This window comes from Myodes glareolus, chromosome 13 (assembly GCF_982192425.1).
Source record: "Myodes glareolus chromosome 13, mMyoGla1.1, whole genome shotgun sequence".
Lineage (NCBI taxonomy): Eukaryota > Metazoa > Chordata > Mammalia > Rodentia > Cricetidae > Myodes > Myodes glareolus.
In genome coordinates, this window is record NC_142038.1 from 53514416 (window position 1) to 53537496 (window position 23081).

A 23081-nucleotide genomic window follows, 5' to 3' on the forward strand; every position below is an offset into this window, starting at 1 on the left:
TTATTTAAGACAAGATTTTTTTGTATAGCCTTGTATTTTTTTTTCTTTTTTAAAGAGAAGGTCACACTGTGTAGCCTTCATTGTCCTGGAATGCTTTGTTGAGCAGGGCTGTCCCTAAACACTCACAGAAGTCTGCCTGCTGATGTCTCTCTCCTGTGTACCGGGATTTAAAGGTGTGCGCTACCACATCCAGCCAACAGTAAAATTTAAAAGAAATAGACATTTTTCTATTTGTGTATGTGTGCGCGTGCACAGATGTGCATATGTAGGTAACTGTAGAAACCAGACAAAGGCATCAGATACTCTGGAGCTGAAGTGACAGGCAGTGACAGGCAGTTGTGAGCCACCGATTGTGTGATGAGAACCAAACTCTAGTCCCCTAAAAAGAAACGAGTGCTTCCCACTGGTGGTCAACCTATCCAGTTTCCTCAAAGTACAATTTATTCCATTTGTTTGTTCTGCTTTGATGGTCTCACAATGGAGCCTTGGCTAGCCTGAGCTTGCTGTGTAGATCAGGCTATCCTCACACCAAAAGAGATCTACCTGCCTCTGCTGCTTGGATGCTGGGATTAAAGGTGGGTGTGCCACAACTGGCCCAAAAGTAAAGTTCCCAGATGGTTCTATCCATGTAACCATTAGGGAAATGAGACCCTGTCTATCTCACCAGCAGGACTTTAGGAACTAGAGAGATACCTGGCTGTAGAGAGTGCCCGCTGCTCTTGCAGAGGACACAGGTTCAGTTCCCAGCACCCATATCCGACTCCAAACTTCTGTAACTACTGTTTCAGGGAATCCAGTGCCTTCTGGATACCTGCGTACATGTAGTGCACACAAACTTGTGCAGGCGCACCCATACACAGATAATTAATAAGCTTTGAAAAAAGAACTTTTCTCTAGTACAATTTGCTTTCTGTGTTTAATATTTTGTCATCATTGGTACTACTCTAGCATGTTATTATTACTGTTAAATGTAATACAGATTCAGAACTTATTTTTTTGTGTGCCTCTGTGTGTGATATACATGTGGTGTACATATGTGCATGTGGTGTATGTGTCTGTGCATAAGGGTGTGAAGGCCAGAGGAGGGTGTCAGGGCTCCTGCTTGTTCCTCTCCTCTGTATTTCTCTAAAAGATGGTCTCTTTCTGAACCTGGAGCTCACCGTCTCAGCGATAGGATACTGGCATCCAGGCAGCCCCAGAGATCTAGTTTCTGCACCCACCCCACCCGCTCCCGTACCAGGGTCACAGGTCATGTAAGTTACAGACACGCTTGCTTTTTACATGGGTGCTGGGCGTCAGACTCGGGTGCTTGTGTCTGCACAGCCCCTGTTCTCCCCAGCCCCAGAAGGTAATTTTATCATCTAGGGAACTTTTATTCATGTCTGTATTTTGTCACAGGTAAAAATGATAGACTGATAAAAGACGAATCAGTAAAACAAAGGAAGTCTGTCGTCAAAGAACAGCCCAATACCAGCTGGCTTCGTTGCCCTGTACTACGAAACATCAAACTTCAGTTCTCTTTGGTGTCCAGTAACAGAAGATGAAGAAACTCATCCGAACACATAGGAGGCTAGCACTGTCCTAATAACCAAACCAGAAAACTTTCCAGGAAAAAGTGCAACTTTTCATCTTGTATGCACACAGTGAGAGGCATAGCTTTTAAAATTTCTTTGCGTGAAAGAATTAAATACTGCTGGGTTACAACGTCACAAAAAGGAGCTCGGACATAGAAATACATATTGTAAAAGACAATTTCCAACTTTCTTTCAACCAAGCCTTTTAAAAGTAACCCTTGGGGCTGGAGAGATGGCCCAGTGGTTAGTAACACTGGCTGCTCTTCCTCAGGACCTGGGTTCAATTCCCAGCTCCCACATGGCAAGCTCACAATTGTCTCTAACTCCAGTTCCTGGGTCTCTGACAGCATCTTCTGGCCTATGTGAGCACTGAACACATGTGGTATATGTATATTCATGCAGGCCAAATAGTCGTACATAGAATAATTTTTAAAAGTAATCCTTACATATGTGCTTTGTGTACTATAAATCAGTGAGTGGCCAAATGGCCTTCACTGAAGCGGGGGCAATGACCCCTCCACCCTAGACCAGGAGAACATTAGTTGTGGTTTTGAGAGACGGTGGCCAGGGAAGGCTTGCTCGGTTACTCCAAGGTGTAGGGTCCCCTTGGGCTTTGGGGGAATAACCAGTGTCTTGAGAAACTCAGCTACCAGCTCTTTCTTCCTGTGGCACAATTTATGTTCTCAAATCATGGGAAAGAATAATTGGTATCCAGGTACTTGAGATACTTCCTGATTCCATCCAGCCATTCGGAGATGAGGGCTGTCATTGGACCCCTGAAGGTCGAGAGAAGGGTGCTCCACCCTTGCTGACAGGCTCTCCAACAGTGATGTGCTTTCCCAGTAGTCAAACTTTCAAGCCTCCGAGTCAGGGAGGCTCCCCAGTGTCTCTTTTGTTTTTGAACTGAGCATTCTGAGTTGTAGAGAAGAAGGATGTCTTTGGCTGCCCGTCTCCCGGTATGTGTGCATCTCTGTAGCTATGGTGGAGAACTGGGGGAGAGGTACCTTTGTGCCCATCTACCTCACATCTCCAAGTTGATTGTACCGGTAAAGATGGGAGTGTTGGGCAGTGCTGTGCTAGGGACAGGAAACGGCAAGCAGATGAACTGTGGAAGGTTCCTTTGTGCATTGATGTAGCTACTAGTAGCTTTCCCCGCCGCTCCCGTCCTTTTAATCTACCCTCTAGCGTGTTAGTAGAGGCCTTGTTTGATCTTGCAGTTGACATGTAGCAAATCGATGCTGGGAAGTCTGTACGTCTACACTGAGGAGGTGTATGCGCTTAAATTGCTGTCTTGGGACTTTGAAGTCAGAAACTCTTCAGAGCAGTAGGGACCTCTTTGTCTGGATGAGCTGACGTCAGGAATTTGAACTTTAAGTAATTGGCCATCAGGTGCAGGAACATTTCTAGTTTCCAGAGCATGTGTTTGAAAACTTGCTTTTATTTTATGGTTTAGTAAGTCTGTGTTCTGGCAAATGAATATTTTCTTGGTGATAGAAGAGAATTTTCTTCTTGAGCATTTGTGTGTTTGACCGTAATCTGTGGAATTAGAAAAGGCATCTTTTATTTACTGGTATATACTCCTTTGATATTTTATTATTGTCTATTATTATCATTATCTATTTTATCCATGATACGTAGTAAAAAGCTGGTGCAGCTAAGGCAAGCTGAGTATGTACTGCCAGTATGGAAAGAAAATGGAAACTGTTCCAGCGTAAGCTCAGTTCTCTTCCTGAATACAATGTTTCTTCTGATAAGTTGTGTTGGGATAGTGGTTGATTTTCTAAAGCTCTCAGATTTCTTGTTTTGGAGATGGCCATAATGTTTCCTGACTTTTTGTCTTAAGTATTATGTGTAGTTGTTTTTGTTTGTTTGTTTTAAATTAAAGTTTAGGGAAAAGATAACATATGATTAAGTAAAATAAAGTTGAACATAAAAATTTATAAATGTGTGTGTGTGCATGTGTGCGTCCGTATGTGTGTGTGTGCATGTGTGCGTACGTATGTGTGTGTGTGTGCATGCATGTGTGCGTACGTATGTGTGTGTGTGCGTACGTGTGTGTGTGTGTGTGCGTGTGTGTGTGCCGGAGAGATGTCTCAGCGATTAAAGAGCTCTGCAGAGGACACAGGGTTAGGTTTTAGCACTCATACGGTAACTCACAATCATCCAAAACTCCAAGTTCAGGGGATCTGATTTCCTCTTTTTGCTTCTGCAGGTCACAGTCATGTACACAGTGCACATATATGGATTCAGGCAAAATAGACATAGAATATAAGATAAATATATTTAAGTTTATAAATTGATATTTGAAGGTATTTAAAAGAAATTATTAATATGGAAAAATACCCCTTACTCAGATCCTCTCTGTCCTTTTACTTCTCCTATAAGTTTTTCTCAGTTGCCAAGCGTGACTTTTGTATTTTCGTTTTAATGTCATGTGCTCACCCAGTCCAGCTGTAAGTGAGTAGTAATGGGGCTGTCTGAGTAACATCAGAGGGCTGATTTGACTTGACAAGTGTCAGGTTATGTTGTAGGATCCTGCTTGTTCATCCCTGGCTACTCAGCCCCAAAACAATCACACAGAAACTGTATTATTTGCAATACTGTTTGGCCAATAGCTCAAGTGTATTTCTGGCTAACTCTTTTTTTTTAATATTTATTTATTTATTATGTATACAATATTCTGTCTGTGTGTATGCCTGCAGGCCAGAAGAGGGCACCAGACCCCATTACAGATGGTTGTGAGCCACCATGTGGTTGCTGGGAATTGAACTCAGGACCTTTGGAAGAGCAGGCAATGCTCTTAACCTCTGAGCCATCTCTCAGCCCCTCTGGCTAACTCTTATATCCTAAACTAACCCATCTTCATTAATCTGTGTATCACCACATGGCTGTGGCTTACCAGGTAAAGTTCTGTCCCTGGCGTCTCCCTCCAGTGGGGCTACATGGCTTCTCACTGTCTCTGCCTTCTTTCTCCCAGCATTTAGTTTAGTCTGTCCTGCTCCCCTCCCCCACCCCCCAGCTCTATCTGCTAAGCCACTGACCGAAACAGCTTCTTTATTCATTAACCAATAGAAGCAACACATATACAAAAGGACTTCCTACATCAAAGTTATGAATTGTGTACAATTCTTTAGTAGTAAAATTGACGTGTTTTTGTCATTGAAAATGCATGTATGCTTATCATCAAGATGTCTAAAGAATTGTCCCCAAGTAGCTGTTGATTCTGCTTCTGGCAGCTGCTCCTTCTGAACTGAAGGAGAGGGTCACTTTCCAAGCACCTATTGCCAGTCGGACCAGCTGAGTAAGAAGGGTGGGCATCTGCTGAACAAAGCCGTGTACCCAGCTTAGCCCAGGCTGCTCCAGCTCTCATCTCTAAGGCTCACCAAATCTTTCCTTCATCTGAAAGCCAGTTGTTTGGGGGGGGGTCAATTTAGTTTTAATAACCAAGTAGACCTCTTCCCTCTCCCCTGGTTGACCTTCAATTTCAATGGACTCACACTGTTTGTAGGTGACGGCATTTAGATGCAGAGAGAAAACAAGAGCGCTCCGTGGTGGGGGCGAGTTAAATCTTTGTGGCTGAGCTGATTCATCTCAAAGCTGTTTGACTGGGGAGCTAGAGGGTGAAAGTTTTGTTAGACATTTATGTATTTAACATGTGTGAGTATTTTGCCTGCCTGTATATATGTGTACCATGTGCCCATGGAAGTCATAAGAGGGTGTTAGGTCCCCTGGAACTGGAGTTAGAGATGGTCAGTAGGCACTATGTGGGGTGCTGGGAACCAAACCTACGTCCTGCAAGAGCAGTGAGTGTCCTTAACCCACTAAGCCCTCTCTCCAGCCCCAAAGGCTTGTATTTGATCTTTACAATGAAGTAATGTCAGTGTCTCCTTCACAAGGGTGTTTTGGGGATCACACAAGTAAATACGTACAAACCGCATAGAACAGAGCCTGACAGTGAGCACTCAGTAAATGTTAGTGTTTGCTAGTTTCCCAGCGATCCCCATGACTCCAATACTTAGCAGGCAGTGACGGGATTTGGGTCTCTGCCTGTGGAGATACCTTCTAGAAACAGCCCTGCATGCCTTGGCTGGTTGCCCCTCCCGTCCAGACTGCCTCCTCTGGGTGAGAAGAGTCACCACTGGAGCCACCAATGTCATTCCTGTCTGCTGGTCTCTGTCCTGAGATCAGGACCCAGATTCTTTAGCAGGGAACCCTGCAAAGTGTCTGCTGTGGGTGCCCTCTGCTGGCCCACCCTGCACGTGTGCAAATCTGCGGTGGAATAAACTTAAACATTCAGCTCTAGGTTTTGAGGCATGGTTTGTAAAAGGTGCATTTGGAAATCTCTCTCTCTCTCTCTCTCTCTCTCTCTCTCTCTCTCTCTCTCTCTGTGTGTGTGTGTGTGTGTGTGTGTGTGAGAGAGAGAGAGAGAGAGAGAGAGAGAGAGAATGTACATATCACTTGTATACACGTATATTCTTTTTGCGATTTGCATTTTGAGTTGGGATGTTGTCTCAGGCTTCAGTTTTGGGGAGTTCATAGGATTTCAGATGGGAGCAGTTAGGGCATGTTAGAACTTCACAGCTTTGTTCTTAAGAACTGATAAGGGTTCATATTCCAAGATGGTAACAAGTATTCTAGAATCTTATTTTCAGAGTCTTGAGTTTTTATTTTTTATCTTTAGATCCATTGTATGGGAACTTACTACTGTTTTTCAAAAGTCAAAGCTTAGACCCCTGTGCTGAGGGTTTAATGTGTCAGCTAGTATATTTCAGGCTTATTGAGTCGCTGATCATTTATTTGGAGTCATAATGTATCAACGAAATGTGTCACAAATTACCTCAAATTACATTTTACCTATTGAATTTTGTGTGAGAGTGTGGCGTGTGTGTAGAGGCTGGAGGACAACCTTGAGTGTTGTTCCTTGAGAGCAGTGCACATGTTTTGGGGACATAGCCTCTCACGGGGACTTGGGGCTAGACCTAGTCGAGGCTGGCTGGCTGCTCAGCCTCCAGGACAGGACCTGTCTGTCTCCTCCTCCCTAGTGTTGGGATCACAAGTACCGGCCATTATGCTTGGCTTTTTGGCATGGGTTCTAGGAACTCAACCCTGGTCTCTCTGCTTGCACAGTACCAGCTCTACCGATTGAGCCGTTGCCCCAGCCCCCTAAAATTGCACTTACAGACCATTCTCCTGTGTCTTTGTGTTTCCCTCCTCACGTTCTCCTTCTGTCTCCAATCCTTGCTTTTGTTTTGTTACTAGGCTCGAACAACATAAATCGGGTAATTGCAAGCATGGAAAATGGAGAGAATGAAGGAACAACTAAAATTATCGCACCTTCACCAGTGAAAAGGTCAGTGTGTGTGCAGCTATGTGCACTGTACAAGTTCTTCCCCTTGATGGCAAGGTCGCGGATCTTCTCGCTTTGGTAAATGAGTAGTACTTTTAACCTGGGGCTTCAGTGGGTAGTGTATAATCCAATGGATGTGTTACTATGTCAGCAAAATCCAGACACTGGAACCTGCCCCTCATTGATGTGCCCTTGCTGTCACAGCATGGCGAGGTCACAGACTGTGCATGGTCTGCAACCCTCTGCAGCACGCTGAAAATCCCATGTGGTTTTTAAAGGCACGATACAATGGACTAACTCAGAGAAAGTGGCGAAGTAAAGGGGGTGATGTTTTTTGTTTAATGTACTGTATTCCTTACATTGATGCACTGTGCTGTGGCCCCAGGAAGAGGTTTATAACTTTAGAGGGCTCAGAGCCTCAGAATTCAGAGATTACATAGGTACAAAGCTCTGTCATTGTCCTTGGTATCTGTTTTCCCAACAACATTCCCACTGGGAAAACCTCGTCTTAATACACTACATGGATTGGTTCCTGAAAGATCAGCTCTGTTCTCTGCTAAGGGAGTTTTGAAGTCATTTTTTCCTGTCTCTCATTATGCACACGGAGCAGCATTATCAGCACACAATGAGTAGCTTTCACAAGCTCACTTTCCCTATAGAGCCTGTACCACTTGCATCATGGAGAAGTCCCAGAAGTCAGAGATGTGTGACCTGCAAAGATGCCTTAGGTCATCCTCCACTCCGTCTTTTCTTAGTAAATAATGGCCCCTTCACTCAGCTGGACTGTGATGACTTTGAGGGGTCCAGTATATTCCAGAGCTGTGATGTCTCCCCTACAGTTCTTGGTTTTCTCTTGCTTGCTTCTTTTTGGTTTTTCAAGACAGTGTTTCTCTGTGTAGTCTTCCTGTCCTGGAACTTGCTCTGTAGACCAGGCTGTCCTTGAACTCACAGAGGTCCCAGAGTGCTGGGAATTAAAGGCGTGCACTACTACTGCCCAGCCTATTTTTTTTTTTTTCCTTCAGTTCTGGGGCAGTCTCCTTACAGATCAACCTTTTAGAGTGATGCATTCTTTATCTTTAATGAAGACTGCATTTCCCTAGCTGGCCTCACAGTTCTGGGTAGAGGCTGCTTCGCCTGCATGTACAGGGCATGCTTGTGATACATCCAGCATAAGAACAGTAATCTTTCTTGATATTCAGATCCCAAGCCTCTTAGAAAGCATTCATTCAGCTTTGCAACTCATTGCTGCTAACAGTCTTGAAAACAGAAGAGTGCCAGCCTCCCCCACAGGCTGCAGAGTGAGAAGGACCTTGGGGAAGGAGCGCAGTCACTGTGCCACTGGGATTTCGTTATTCTCTATCATTCATCTACTTGCAATTCCGTGTTCATCTCTGTTCTTCCCCATCTTCCTTCTTTTCTCTTCACCTTTTCTCTGGCTTAGTAAGCACACACTCTGTATTACCGTAGTGAATCTCTGCTGTATGTTTTACTTCTCCTTATTTCAGAAGAGAAGTGTTCGGGAATCTGTTCTTTGAAATTGTGGTTTTAAGTCATTGTTAAGTAATATATCAGACCTGTGTAAAACATGCCTGCTATGTACTACACCTTTGATGTGTGTGAACTTGTTGGATGTTTCTTCTATAGGTGTGCATTATTCCTGTGTGAATATAGTGTCCTAAGACAGAAATCCATTTGTTCTGTTTTTACAACTTCCTTGTCTCTTTCCCCTTTCTCCTCTTGGTTGCTATTACTAAGGATTCTGCTCCAGCCATATTCTGTAACAACTATCCAGATCCCTCAAAAGGCCAGGATTAAAAGTAGATTAGCAACTAAGTCTCTTTTTCTCTGCAAGCTAAGACTCCAGAGGAAGTGAGCCGTGGCCCCATACCCTTCTGCTGATCCCTCCCTCTGTTTGTCTGGGTGATTGGGCTTGAGTAACAACAGCAACAGCTTTTTTACATTCTTAGGGCAGAAAGACGATACTAGGTCAGGAAATGGCATTCAGAAGTCATTCTGATCCGGAAGGATGGAGCCAGGATATCTGGATGCTGGGCAGAGGTCAGATAGGGTAGCCTGATCCTGCCGAGAGTTAGCTTTCAGAGCCCAAGCTGGAGCCAGGGCGTCTAGCCACCGCTGAAGAATGCCAGCCTCGTGTCAGTGGATGCCCCAGTATCTTAGTTACTTTTCTATTGCCTTGACAAAACACCATGACCAAGGTAACTTGGCTCACAAAGAAAGTATCTCATTTGGGGCTTGTGATTCCAGAGGATTAGAGTTCATGGCAGTCAACAGGGCAGAGAGCATGGTGGCAGGCGTGGCACTGGACCAGTAGCTGAGAGGTTGCATCTGATTCACAAGCAGGAAGCAGAGAGAACGAACTGGGAATAGCACCAGTGACACACTTCTTTCAACAAGGCCACACCTCCTAATCCTTCCCAAACAGTCCTGCCGGCTGGAGACCAAGCATCCAAACACACACGTCTGTGGTGGCCATTCTCATCCGAACCACTGCATTCAGATCCTCTTCCTTTTCATCTTGCTGCCTTTGTCTACTTTGTAGTTCTTATTTCTTCTTTTCCTGGGAAGGAGTCTCCCTCCTTCCCTCCCCTGATTCTTCCCTCTCTCCCTCTCTCTCCCAATCTCCCTCTCATTAGGTAAGTATTGTCTCTTGTGGAGTAGGCCTCAAATTCAATCAGAAAGCAGTTGGCTAGCCCTGTTAGCAGTCATTCGTTATTATACCTGTGGCTTATGTTGTGTGGCAGGTCAGGATCGCAGAGCACATACCACTCCTGAGTAAGTCCCCATGGCCTGCATAGCAGCTTTCAGCACAATGGAAGCTGACCAGAAGGGAGAAAGATTCCCGATCAGTTCTAGCTTGATTTCTGTATGTCCCGCAGCTGAATTGTGTTGCTGTCTTCAGCAGTGGGGTCTCATTGTCTAGTTATGGTGGGCAAGCAAGAGCAATGGTAATAGCCTCTGTTGTTTGGGGTACCTCTGGGGCCTCCATGGCAAAACCGAGATACTGATACTGATACCATGCCTGATAGTGAGATTTTTCATCTAATTATCCATGGCTTCTGGGGAAAGTACTGTCATCCATGTAGAATGCTCCATTTAAACTCCTTTATATATATATATATATATATATATATATATATATATATATATATATATATAATAACATATATTTATATAAGCATATAACATACAGGTATACCCTATGTACACCAGCCTGGCCCTGGGTTTAGAAACCCATTTGACTTGGCCCTCCAAGTGCAGGGAATAAATGCTTTTTCCACCATGTTCCAATTTAAATTATATATTTTAATTAACTTCCTAAGTAGTGATTTTGCATTGGCTTTCCCACACTCCTTAGTTTTGGCTCAGCCTGTTCCCACCATCTCCTCTTGGCCACTAGAATGGACTCTTTAGAAAGTTTGTAACAGTTGGTCAGCTGGACTTCTCCTTGCCTAAAGCAATGCAACTAGACTCAGGGAGGAGGCACAAGCGTGCTTACTGGAAAAAAGATGTTTGCTAAGCAGCCATCATAGGTTCTTGTTGGAATGAGTCACAACTGTAAGCAAGGAAATGTGTGCACATATGCATCTTAATGTCTGCTAAATAAGTCTTCTGAATAAATCAGTGTGGACTAACATCATTCTTTTCTTTGGTCAACTTATTTTCCATTCTTTATTATTCAAGTTTTAAGAAGGCAAAGAATGAAAACAGCCCTGATACCCAAAGAAGCAAGTCTCATGCGCCGTGGGAAGAAAATGGACCCCCGAGGTAAGCACGCTCACTGTCCCTGGAGAGAAGGGCAGCAGAGGGCGGCACATCTGTCACAGCCTACCCAGTCGAGGACACTGACTGCCCTGTGGCTTCAGGAAGTGCTGAAATGGGTGTCAGTAGCATGTTTCCCACTGTGAAGCCTTTGAGAAGGACAAGGAGGAAAGCCAGTGTATATAAAGAAGTCACCCACAAGGCCCTCATGATGGGTCAGAGTGCTTCTCAACCTGTGGGTCGCAACTCGCTTAAGGTTCCCACAGCAGACATTTAAACTATGATTCATAACAGAAAATTACATTTATGAAGTAGCAACAAAATAATTTTATGGTTGGGGTCACTATAGCATAAGGAACAGTATTAAAGGGTCAGAGGATTAGGAAGGCTGACAACCATTGATCTATAGTCAGGGTACAGTTCTGAAGAAACTTCCAAATGACATTAATGCTCACACTCCACACTCGGTCCTGTGAAAACTCCTGATCTGGACCATGAGCTTTCTCTTCCACTCCAGTGGGCTCTACAACTCACCCGGTGATCGCACCAAGTCACCAAAGTTCCCCTGTACCCGCCAGCGTAACCTGTCCTGCGGCAGTGACAACGAGTCTGTGCAGCCCATGCGGCGAAGGTGAGCGGAACACGGGTCTGATGCCAGGGTGACCAGAAGCTTCCAGTCCCGGGCATGCTGCTTTTCTGTGTTTGTCTCCTCAGGATAACGGGAGAAGCCTGTTCTTTTCAAAATAAAGCAAGCTAGGGGTGCTGAAGTCTTTCTCTGAAACAGTGTTAGAGAACATTTTTATAAATAGTGATAGTCACATGCTTTCTTACTAAAATGACTAATTTAAAAACACAGATAATATGCTAGTTATATAATGTGCCTTGCAGGGTATCAGGAATACGTATTAAATGTTACTACACTGGGAACTAGAACAATGCTTAAAGCCAGTGGGCTCTGTCCTCCAAAGTGATTCTGCTGTGTGAGCATCGTGAGCCTCTTTCAGAGCGGAGTGTGAACCTGCAGTCTGTTATAGGTGGAAATGCACATGTGGCTCTGCTTGTGTGGATGCGTAATTGCCCCCAAATTAGCCTAAGGGCAGGGATTGTGTATTGGTATGTCTTCTATGGTTTAAGTAGTTAGAGGTGGTGGGAAGACAGAAGGCCTGGGGTGGTGTTGAAGAGATGTGTCCACTCTTTTGAGGTTGGATGCTATATGGGAAGGAGATGGGCAGAGTCTTTAGACATCTCTGAGGAAGTTTGGCTGTGGAAGAGAGGAGGGACAGGTGTAAGAAGAGGAGCCATCTACAGTCAGAGTTAATGTTGAGGGTTGATGTATGGCTCAGGAAGTAAAGGTGCTTGCTGCCAAATCTGATGACCCAAGTTCAATCCTGGGAGCCATATGGTGGGAGGAAAGAACCAGCTCCTTCAAGCTGTCCTCTGACCTCTCACAAATACATAAATAAATAGATACATGGTGTTAAGAAAAAGTTGATAATATTAAAAACTATAAAAGGGTTTTGACGGGAAAGCTGCAAATATGGGAGACGTCAGCAGGAAGTTCACGAAGATGATTCAGAGAAATGATCAGGACTCAATGTAGCTGGGGGAGGGGCTCACTTTCGTGGTCAAGACAGTTGTGTAAGTAGCAGGGAGATGGTAAGTGTTATTTCAGGTGGAGGGAAGATGGAGGAGCTCCATTTGATGCCACCTTTTCCTTTGGGAGGAGAAAACAGACAAGCCAATGCAGAAGCCCCTTAGCCGAAGGCCACCAAAGGCGATGTTGGCAGCCCTCTGCAGGGACAGTACTTAGGTCAGAGAACGGTGTCGCACTGTTGAATGACTGAAGCATGAAACCGGAAAGCAGATTGACGCTGTACCAAGCCTAGTCTGGTTCAGTCCCTTCTGGCCACCGATGCTGGCCCGGATGCCAAGATGATGGGCTAAAAAGCAGAGCTGGGGGTAGGACTGAGACTTGGCATGGAGGTTACCCAGTGAAACCTAAGCTGAGTACGGACACAGTAAGCAGAGCTCATGGGTCAGATAAAGGGTAGGGCGACGTTAGGGGAGTAAACAGTCATAGTGACAGCTTACAGTGACACATGTCCTAGTCACTTGGAAAGTATTATTTTGAAGATTTATTTTTCTTATTTTTAAGTTGTGTGTGTGTGTGTGTGTGTGCGCGCGCGCACATGCAGTACACATGAGTGTGGGTGTCTGCAGTGCTCAGTCCCCAGGAGCTGGAGTTACAGGATCACTGTGAGCTGCCTGGTAAGCTGAACTCAGGTCCTCTGCAAGAGCAATGCTTGCTCTTACCTGCTGCAGCATCTCTCGAGCCCCATTTTTTTTTCCTCCTCGGAACTGTTCATTGGGGGTTCTATTAAAACTGAATAGAACCTCACGCTGGAGAGATGGCTCAGTGGTTAAGAACACTGGTTCTTCCAGGACCCCCCTGCTTGGATTCCTAGCAGTTCATAGTCGTCTGTAACTCCAGCTCTAGAGGATTCAACACTGTCTCTGACCTTCGAGGGCACCAGGCACATACATAGTATGCAGACGTACATGCAGGCCAAACACCCTTAGATATAAAATAAACAGTAAAACATGAAACACCAAGCCCCTCAGAGGAATAGCTTGAGTCACAAAGCTCTTCAGTGCGGGAGGTGGGACTCCTAATCACATGGCCTGCTATTCACGCAGTCTGGCTTCAGTATGGGAGGTGGGATTCTTGTTCATGTGGTCTGGCTTCAGTGCTAGAGGTGGAATTCCTGTTCATGTGATCTGGCTTCAGTGCGGGCAGATGGGATTTCTGTTCACGTGGTCTGGCTTCAGTGCAGGAGGTGGGACTCCTATTCACGTGGTCTGGCTTCAGTGCCTGCATATTTTAACAAGGTGCCCTACTAGAAGTGCTTAAAGGTAAAAAGGAAGTAGGGGCCGTGTGGCGAGAGAGCACCGTGTCTGGAGATGGTTAGTGATAATAAAACCCAAAGTCTAAGGAAGATGTAGGCTGGTGAGTTGTGGCTACTATTATAGAAGAAATAAGGAATTCAAGGCCAGGATCCAGAGTGAGCCCCAGTGAGCGCTGGAATCAGCTGAGAGTTGACCCAGAGGATCACATACCTAGAAACCACAGCTAACCCTATTGTTGGGTGAACGGAGCTTATCCAACCCGGGCATTACACATAAACCACAGCCTTGCTCTAGATGACTGGATTCCCGAGGCCAGCTGGTGGTGTGCTGTGTTTCTGGGACCTGTCACAGGGCCGAACTATACACAGGACATAAATGTGTGGCAAGTGAGCCAATACCAAAGGCATCTGGAGTCACCGATGTGAAATCTGTGTGCCTTCTTAGCTGCTGACCAGGCTGCTCTCTTTTGTTTTCCTTAGGAAAGCTCATAACAGTGGCGAAGACTCAGATCTGAAGCAGAGGAGGAGGTAAGACAGGAGGGGCCAGGGAGGAGGAAGGATGGGGGTGCTCACCGTTGGGGCGAGAGTGGAGGTTTGTCCCTCTGCTGCGGCTGCTATGACCGTATCACCAGTTTCTGGGTTTTAGCTGGATCTCAGTCTTCCATTCTGTCCTGACCCTTGGCATTTCTCTTTTCTTTCCTGTTCCTTTTGAGCCTCTGAGGAGCTGTCTCAAGCTTTGCCTGGCATGTTGTAAACCACTCCACACTTGGCTTAAAGCAGCAACATTGTGTGTGTGTCCTGTAGGGTAACTAGAAGGAAGCAGAAGCGGGTGGCCCTGTTTGGGCCAGTGGCAGGCTCTCCCCACACCTCGTCTGTCGGTGGAACCTGTCACACGATCAGTCCAAATTCAAAGCAGTGCGAATAAACTCCTCCTGCCCCATAAGGGGTTGGAGGCGATGAGATGGCATCCCTATTTTGTCCACACTGTGGAGTTTAGCTTCACCACGTTGGGTTTTGTTAGGCATGCTGGGTCTTCGGGGTCCTTTCTGGGAATACGACCTTTCCCTTCATGTGCTTTCCTCTTCCTCCTGCCTCGCTGTTTGGACTGTAAGCTTAACTCAAATGTTTGACTGTGTCCAGAAACACTTACTGGGAGAGAGAGAATGTGATTCTTTGTGTTTGGACTGGTGATTTCTCTCCACAATCACCTCTAGAGTACCCGATGAGCCTTTCTAGAATTTGTCATGAAAATGTCCCCTGTTTGCTTTTGCCTTCAGGTCCCGCTCACGCTGTAACACAAGCAGTGGTAGTGAGTCAGAAAACTCCAACCGAGAGCACCGGAAAAAGAGAAACAGGTAATCTTCACACTGCAGTGCCTAGGTCTCTGCCATAGTCGCTGGCCCTCAGGGTACCAGCCTGCCGTCTTCCTTGATGGTCCAGAGGCTACTGTTTTGAATCGCTCTTTTGGGAAACTATAGCATAAATAATAAAAATCCAGAGACAGATGCTGGGATTCAACCTAAAGATCAGAAAAGCAAAGCAGCCGGCCACTCGCTCTAACCTCTGCCTCAGTCCGAAATGGGGAGAGATCCTGTTTCCACGAATCCTCAAACTCCACTCCACACCGAGGTCCTGTCTCTTCCCCTTTGTATTCATCCCTCTCTCTGCCCAGCCATCTCTCTCCTGTTCCCACCTCCACCTGCTGAGATTAAAGGGGTGGGATCCCAAGTGCTGGGATCACCTTTGGGTGAGCTGTTTCTCTTTTAGACAAATTCAGTACGATGTAGCCCAGGGTGGCCTTGAACTCCCAAAGAGGCGTCTGCCTGTCTGTCTCCCTAGTCCGGGGATTAAAGGTGTGTGCCACCACACCCTGGTTTGTATAGCTGACTAGTATGGCTTTACCCTCTGATCTTCAAGCTTTATTTAATTTAAACATAAATAATATACCAGTATAGGAAAGCTTTGCTCTGAGTATCTTATCTCTAGGGTACAGTCATTAAATAACTTGATAGTGAAGTACATTCTTGTTTTTTTTTTAAAGATAATTCTGTATTTAGGGTATAATGTATGTTGACTTTATCTAAGATGGGGAAGAGTTTGCTGTTTGTGTGATTTCTCCTTGAAGTACCTCCCGGTTATATTTCAATATTTTACTTAGCCCCGAAATGAGACTCATCATCTTAGAGATTCTGTTAATCTTAGCTTCTCTGTGTTTCCAGTTTCATGAGGCCAGTGTGTTTGGGCCACCGTTGTAGGAGCCAGTTTTTAAGAGCTTGCTAATCAGTTGACATGTAATCAGCTTTAGTGTTGGCTTCTTGCATTAATCATGTCTCCCTAGTCCCAAACCATCTATTTAAAAACAAAAGGTTATTCAAGAGGTATGGAAACACCAGAGCAGGCCTCAGAGGGATCTGATTGTGTGTCACAAAAGTTTTAAAGCCAGTGGTTCTTGACTGGGCAGACTCTGCCCTTTCAGATGTTTGGCTGTGTTTGCAGACATTCATTTTTGTCACATTTGGGTGGGAGAGATTGCTACTGACCAGAGTTGATGCTAAGCATTCTCCAACATGCAAAGCAGACACCGGCGCACAGATGCATCTAGCACCGAAGCATCCGTGCTGCTGAGGGAGAGAGACCCGTTTCACCTCCTGGGAGCTCAGGCCTGCTTTCTCTTCTTTCTAAGCCATCTTTTTCTCTTCTGTGCCTTAAAGAAGTTGGACCAGTCTCTGAGGTCATTCTTTAGTGCTTGGGAGCCTTGTTCCACACAGCCCAAATGCTCTTCTCTCTGACTACAAAGCCTGTAGAATAATAGCCTCGTCAGCGCTGTGAGGGTGGCCAACTCGCCCAGGACGTCTTTCTGCCTCCTGCCCTCTCCAAGGCTGGAATTACACTAGAGAGCTGCAAGGCCTCCGTGTGTTATAACACTCCTCGAAGAAACAATTTCAGTTTCTTTTTCTGTGAGAATCCAATTATGACAGGTGGCTCTCTCCCTTGGGTAGGTTCTTCCTGCGGTACAGTCAAGCAGTTTTGTACAAAATGAAGCAAATGGCTGTGGCTTTTCTGTTTAGCAACCTGTGCTTCTTCATCAGGGCAGAATCTATTTGTTTTATTTGGTATCTTCCAAACTGAGCTCCTAAATGACCTGTTCTCAGCGGCACGGAAGAAATCTGCTTAAAACAAAACAAAACAAAACAAAAAACAGTGTCTTTGGGGGGGCTAAATGGGCTAACGGTGAATCCAAAGGTTGCCACCAGGTCCCTAAATTGCCCATTGCTGGTTTTGCTGTGTGCTGGCTTATATCCCTGTCATGGGGACTGTTACTTACCTCTGTCTCCCACTGACAGGTTTTGTTGGTTTGTTTTTTAATTTGGCTTCCTTGGTGTTAGCATGGCAGTAGTTCTGAATGTTCAGGTGCTGACGTGCTTTGTAATGCTAGTGAGGAGAAATGGCGTTCAGAGCATGTGCTCGCGCTTTCCAGGAAGGATCCAAAAGGCTTTTGCAATTGATTTTCACTTCTGGTGGTATTGCCCTGGGATCACACAAGTTCCTGTGCCCTAAGCAGAGGAGGCATTGCAGGAAATGGGCCAAGGAACCCTAGCTCTGATCTCCATCCACGCAGGTTCTGCCTCAGCAGGCAAAGGTGGGCGAGGAAGGCGGGCACAAAGTCAGGTTGATCCTTCCGGGTGCCACCTGTCCACTGTATTGTGCTAATTCCGGCCCCTCCACCTAGCATTAGCCTTTGATCTTTTCACCAGAATGCCTCGCTTTTGTATCAGCTTTGAACATTTAAGCTGCCGCTCTGCACCTGTACAGGAAGTCTTCCATGTGCTGTCTCTCCATCTCTGACTTTGTGCTTGCTCAGGAGACCCCTTGACGAGATGCTGGACCTTTGACCTTATGCAGCTTCCCTGGGCTTGGCTGCCTGTGGGGTTAGCAAGAGCTCAGCAACATCCTTGGTGCTATTATGAGGGACCATAGCATTAGCCAAGCAGAACTTGTACATGTTGGTTGGTGTTCTTTTTCTTTTTGCTTGTTTGTTTGTTTTTTGAGGCAGGGTTTCTCTATGTAGCCCTGGCTGCCCTGGAACTCGCTCAGTAGACCAGGCTGGCCTTAAACTCACAGAGATCCACCTGACTTTGCCTCCCAAGTACTGCACCATGGCTGGGCCACCCAGCTCGATGTTCTGTTTCTTAGGACTGGATCTTTCCTTGTCTTTGCTGCAAGGGCCTACACCCTGACACACCCCACTTTCTTGTCTTGCTTTGGAAAAATTTAACTTTGGGGAAACTTATAGGTAAACTTTTTGTTCTTTAAAAGGCGGGTGTGTTCCCTGGCAGGCTTTCAGAGCAGCCGCTAGTCCGAGAAGGATGGCTGTGGGTCCCTGCAAGATCCCCAGGGTGGCAGGCTGGTCCCGCCATGTGGCCAGAGAGCAGGCGGGTGGGTGCGATGGACGGCGGAATAAATGGACATATAAGGTTATACATAAAGCTAAACACTTATTACTTAAAGAAGAGGCAGAGAGACAGAGAGGCAGAGATAGAGGAACATAAAGACATAAAAACATAGAGACAGAGGAGACACATGCACACGCCAAGAGATGGGGGACAAAAGAGAGAGAGTTAAGATGGCAACGAGGGAGGTCAGAAGTGGCTGGGAGTGGGCGTGGTTAGCCCTTAAAGGGACCAGAGCGTGAGGAACAACAAAACTGATTTTTAAATTTTCATTAGCATCTATGTAATGATCAGTCTGATGATGCTGTTTTCATTCATGTGTGTGATATGTCAATCGTAGCCACTCCCATTGCTTCTCTTGTCCTTTTCCCAACCTCACTAATCTGCTTCCTCTTCTCAGGTAGCCTCCCCTCTGCTGCCATGCTTTTTTTTTTTAATGATGGTGATGACCCGATCAATGAATTTCATTAAGGTTGTTTCAGCCACACATGCCCTTTTCTGATTTCTATACCAATGAAGAAAATGTTGCTCCCTTCTCTAATCAATGCTAACTGCATATAAATCCTTAGGGAGGGCCTGGGGGCCCCAAGAGTCGCTCCCCCTTCTGTGACAAGCTGTTGACAAGCCTTGTGCAGGTCATTGCATAGAGTGCAACAACCATGTCCTGCCTAGAAGCCGGTGCTCTCTCCCCAGTTTACTCTGCCTCTTGATCGTCAGTGGTCAGGAAGCCTTCAGAGAGTGTTTTGTTTACGGCCGAGCTTTCAGTAATCATTTATCCTTAGTATTTATTTCTGGAGTTACCACTGACCGCTGCGGATAAGAAACTTCCATGATCAGTGCTAACATTAGCACTGCGCTATGCACATCTACCTAGTTGTTTCGAAGGCAGTTTGAAAGGCACATCATGCCTAGCAAAACAGCAGCGGTAACTCCCCCACTAGGGCCTACAGCCCTCCCAACCACAGGCTTTTGACCAGGGTTATGGTGCCAGATATGAAGTCTCTCCTGTAGAGAAGGCCTGCAATGCTGGCTGCCCTCCAGGCAGCCTTGCCACTATTGCACCAATGGGACCATCTTGCCTGGCATGTCAGTGTTATTGCACACGGGGCCCACAACTGAATACCATGGGTTGATGACAGTTTTTCCCGGCAACCTGCATAGCACCTTCCAGTTGCAGCTTGATTTTTCTTTACCTGTATCGCACAACCACAGTGTCTGGCATCTTCAGCAATAGGATCTTGCTATCCAGTTCTGATAAGCAGCCAGCGGCAATTTACCAGTGTGTGTGTGGGGTGTTGTCTCAGGGTCCCCCTGACTAGCAGCTTGTAGGGAGATGTGTCCACTTCTGGCTCTGGGATTGTTCAATAAATAACCTGTGGCTTCTGAGAGCATCTTTACTCAACCCCCAAGGTACCTCCATTCTAATTATTATTGTTTGATGCTTTGATTAGCTTGTCAAGGTCAGATTTCCTTATATCTTCTTCACACAGTGCTAGTTTTTGGTGCACTCCCTGGGTCTTCCAAGTATTCTCTAATCTTTGAAACCAGCCCCGTTTCCCTGACACATCACACTTTCCCTTCTGGAGGTGTCACCTTGGGGAGACGAGACACCACTGTGCAGATTTCTGTGGGCCTGTGAATCTTTAGTCAGTTTTACTTCTGGAGATTATGTGTGATATTCAGATGTTGGTTTCTTTCCTAAACCTTCTTTCTGGATTTTACAACTATTTATTTATTTGAATATAAAGGGAACTCTCCCTTAGCATTTTTGAGGGGTCTCATGAAGCTTCATTGACCTCAGACTTGCAGTGTAGCACAGGCTGACCTTCAATCCCACCTCTCGGCAGCTGGGATAGTAGGTGTGCACCACCCTTCTGCTGTTTTACAGCCTTCTGGAGATCAAACCCAGGGCCTCATTCCCTGGGCAAGCACTCTGTCAACATCCTCAGGCCAGGAAGTCTTTATTAGGCCTGAGGCCATTCCAGGAATGCTGGGACCGCCCCCCCCCCCCAAACAGGGTTTCTCTGTATCTTTTGGTGCCTGTCCTGGACAGAGATCCGCCTGCCTCTGCCTCCTGAGTGCTGGGATTAAAGGCGTTGCGCCACCACCGCCCGGCTTAATGCTGGGATTTTTGTTGTTGCTCTTTTTGTTTTCCATAAACTTGACCCACTGGGGCTTACTTCTACTTTATTATTTTTTTTGTAGGTTACATTTTAACATCCCTGTTTATGTGTGAGGAGAAATAATGTTTACAATAGAGTTCATCCAGAAGAGACTTTTAGTACCAACAGTGGACTACTAGATGCAAGGATTGTTGTTTTCTTACAGTTGAAGAGTACAGAGCTAGAATCCGTACAGTCACCCCTTTGGGTTCAGAACAGGTGAGGATGTAGGCGGTTCTTCCTGCAGATGTGTTTCTGTGTGGTTCCTTCACAGCAGAAAGGCCCCCCCTCCCTCCTGCTGGCATCCTTGGTGTCGTCCCCATTCCTCTCGACTTCAGTTGAGATGCTGTCAGCATGTTATGACTGCTGACACATCCGCAGTGAGTGTCCTACAGTCTTCGAGGCTGAGAGGGTAAATTTTTACCCCCATTTTATAGCCAACTAGAAGTTGTTCTAAAAGTTTTTTGTTTGTTTTGCTGCAGGATCTCACTGTGTGGCCCAGGCTGTCTTGAAACTCGCCTTGCAGACCAGGTTGGCCTTTAGAGATCCACAGCCCCTTCCTCCTAAATGCAAGGATTGAAGGCGTGGACCCTGCCCCTGGCATATTTTCTTGCTCCAGGTCTGAGCCAATGAGATCCTTCCCCTTAGTCTCTCTAGTTACATCATCTCTTCATTTTCTTGCTGCTGGTTTCACTCTGTGTTTTATGATTTTTTCCCTTGTCTTCTCTAAGCTTCTTTCCCATCTGTCCTTCCTCTCCTCTGTCTTCCACTGGTGTGTGATGGGACAGCCCACGGTGTAGGTCCACGTCTTGGCTCTGCTGTGGTGATATTTGGGCATCTCATTTACCAACTCAATTCTTAGGTCTTTAGCATGGGGCATGGAATATGATAGGTGTTTTGTTGAATGTCAGATCAAATGGAATCTTTGAGGTGAGAGTGTTTTAGGGTACAAGGTCCCAGTCCAGTCTCAGCCTGAAGTCCCTGCTTCTTCAGCTGCCTTCACCCCTCCCCTCTTCTCTCCCTTCCCCTCCCCTCCCCCGTTCTCTTCTACTTGTCATTTTCTTCCGTCTTCCCTCCTCCCACCTGTCCCAACTTTACATATTTAGTTACCTTCTACCAGTCATTCTTTTGTTTTGTTTTGTTTTGTTTTGTTTTGTTTTGTTTTTGGAAACAGGATCTCATTGGTAGTGCAGGGCTCTCTGGCTGCATTGTCAAGAGGACATTGTGTCAGAAACGGACTAACACATTTGTGTCCTTCCCTGATGGCAGAGTTTATTAACTAGTAAATAGGCTGTGTGGATTTCACTGGGAGCAGTTTCCCAGGTAGTACTGATTTCCTCTATAGCCTGTCGAGACACAGGGGTTCTTTCGTTCCAGTCTTAATTACTAATATTAGCTCCCAGGTCACACATTGCACATCACAACAAGAACATCCATTGCTGTCTACCCACCTGATGCGTGTGCTGCCCAATGGCTATGTAAAGCCGATAGACACTCAAAATCAAGTGGGCTTTTGTTTGTTTATTTTTCTTCCCTATCAGCTTCTGCTTCTCAGGCTTCCTTGAAATTCCTTGACCTCTGCTACAGCTTTTTAACCCTTCATGGCCATTTCTAGAATCATTTCTAGGAATCTATCCCTCAATTTGATGCTTCCAGTAAGTTCTTGGGCCTGGTTTTCTTGTTTTCTTGTTTTCATATGATTGATATGATGTGTTCCTACAGTCCTGATATACGGTCATATGTTCACAGAGTGGCACACTTTTTGTTTTGAAGATGAAGTCATCAATTTGTGCTTTGTGTGTGAGGTTGAGTGTCCCTAAGGTGCAGACTCATTCTGATTCTGCATTTGCACTCAGATCAAGACAGCCCAAAAACACCCTGTGTCACACAATATGGAGTTACTCAGGGCAGGGAAGAATTTTATTTCCATTCTCGGCCTCCCAAGTGCTGGGGATAGAAGGATGCCCTACCTCCCTTGGTTTGTACCAGGCATTCTCATCATCTTCCTTACACTGATTTCAACACTTGGCTTCCCAAGTACTGGGCTTAGAAGGATGCTCCACCTCCCTTGGTTTCTCATTCTCACCCATGCGTTGGTTGGTTCTAAGGGGCCTCCTAGCTTGTGTGTGCTTCAGATAAACAGTGTTTTAGCGATAATACCTATAGTTTTGTAATCAGAGTTTTGAGGGCTTTTATTGTGATAGCTTCTAAGAAGGTTGATGTGTTGGTTATGATCTAAATAGTGAAGGATTGGTATTGGAAAATGAAATTTGTATTTCAATTTACTGGTAGGATTAAAAACTAATCTGTTTAAGCTTTTTCCCCCCTTTTTTATTTCTTTCTTTTGTTTCTTATTTGTTTGCTTATTTACTTTCTTATTTTGAGACAAGATCTCAAGTATCATAGCCTAGTCTCAAACTGTGTTTTGTTTTGTTTTTTTTGAGACAGGGTTTTTCTGTAGCTTTTGGGGCCTGTCCTGGAACTAACTCTTGTAGACCAGGCTGGCCTTGAACTCACAGAGATCTGCCTGCCTCTGCCTCCTGAGTGCTGGGATTAAAGGCGTGCACTGCCCGGTCTGGTCTCAGACTTGTAGGCAGCAGCAAAAAGCGGCTTTGAATCGATTGTCCTGTGTCTATGCCCTCCCCCCTCCTCCAGTGAGGTTACAGGTGTGCACTGCCGTGCCCGGTTTAGGAGCTGCGGAGATGGAGCCTCCCACGTGCGGAGCAAGCTCTGGATCAATTGAGCTCACCCCCAGCCTGCTCAGCTTCTTCGCTGTTCCGTTAGTGAAACAACTGATCTGGGTACATTGGGAGCCTGTGAAAATACTGGCACTTAGGAGTTGACAATCTATGTGAATATTC

General features: G+C 45.7%; 1 protein-coding gene across 2 annotated transcripts in view; it reads left to right on the top strand.

The window, feature by feature from the left end:
* Epb41l4a (erythrocyte membrane protein band 4.1 like 4A) overlaps nucleotides 1-23081 on the top strand; it is a 200599-nt gene that overhangs the window by 159390 nt on the left and 18128 nt on the right. For both annotated transcript variants that reach the window (XM_048442513.3, XM_048442512.3), the window contains exons 14-18: nucleotides 6834-6924; nucleotides 10624-10707; nucleotides 11219-11332; nucleotides 14088-14135; nucleotides 14885-14962. In XM_048442513.3, the coding sequence (XP_048298470.2) occupies nucleotides 6834-6924; nucleotides 10624-10707; nucleotides 11219-11332; nucleotides 14088-14135; nucleotides 14885-14962 (415 nt within the window). The remainder of the gene's footprint in view (nucleotides 1-6833; nucleotides 6925-10623; nucleotides 10708-11218; nucleotides 11333-14087; nucleotides 14136-14884; nucleotides 14963-23081) is intronic.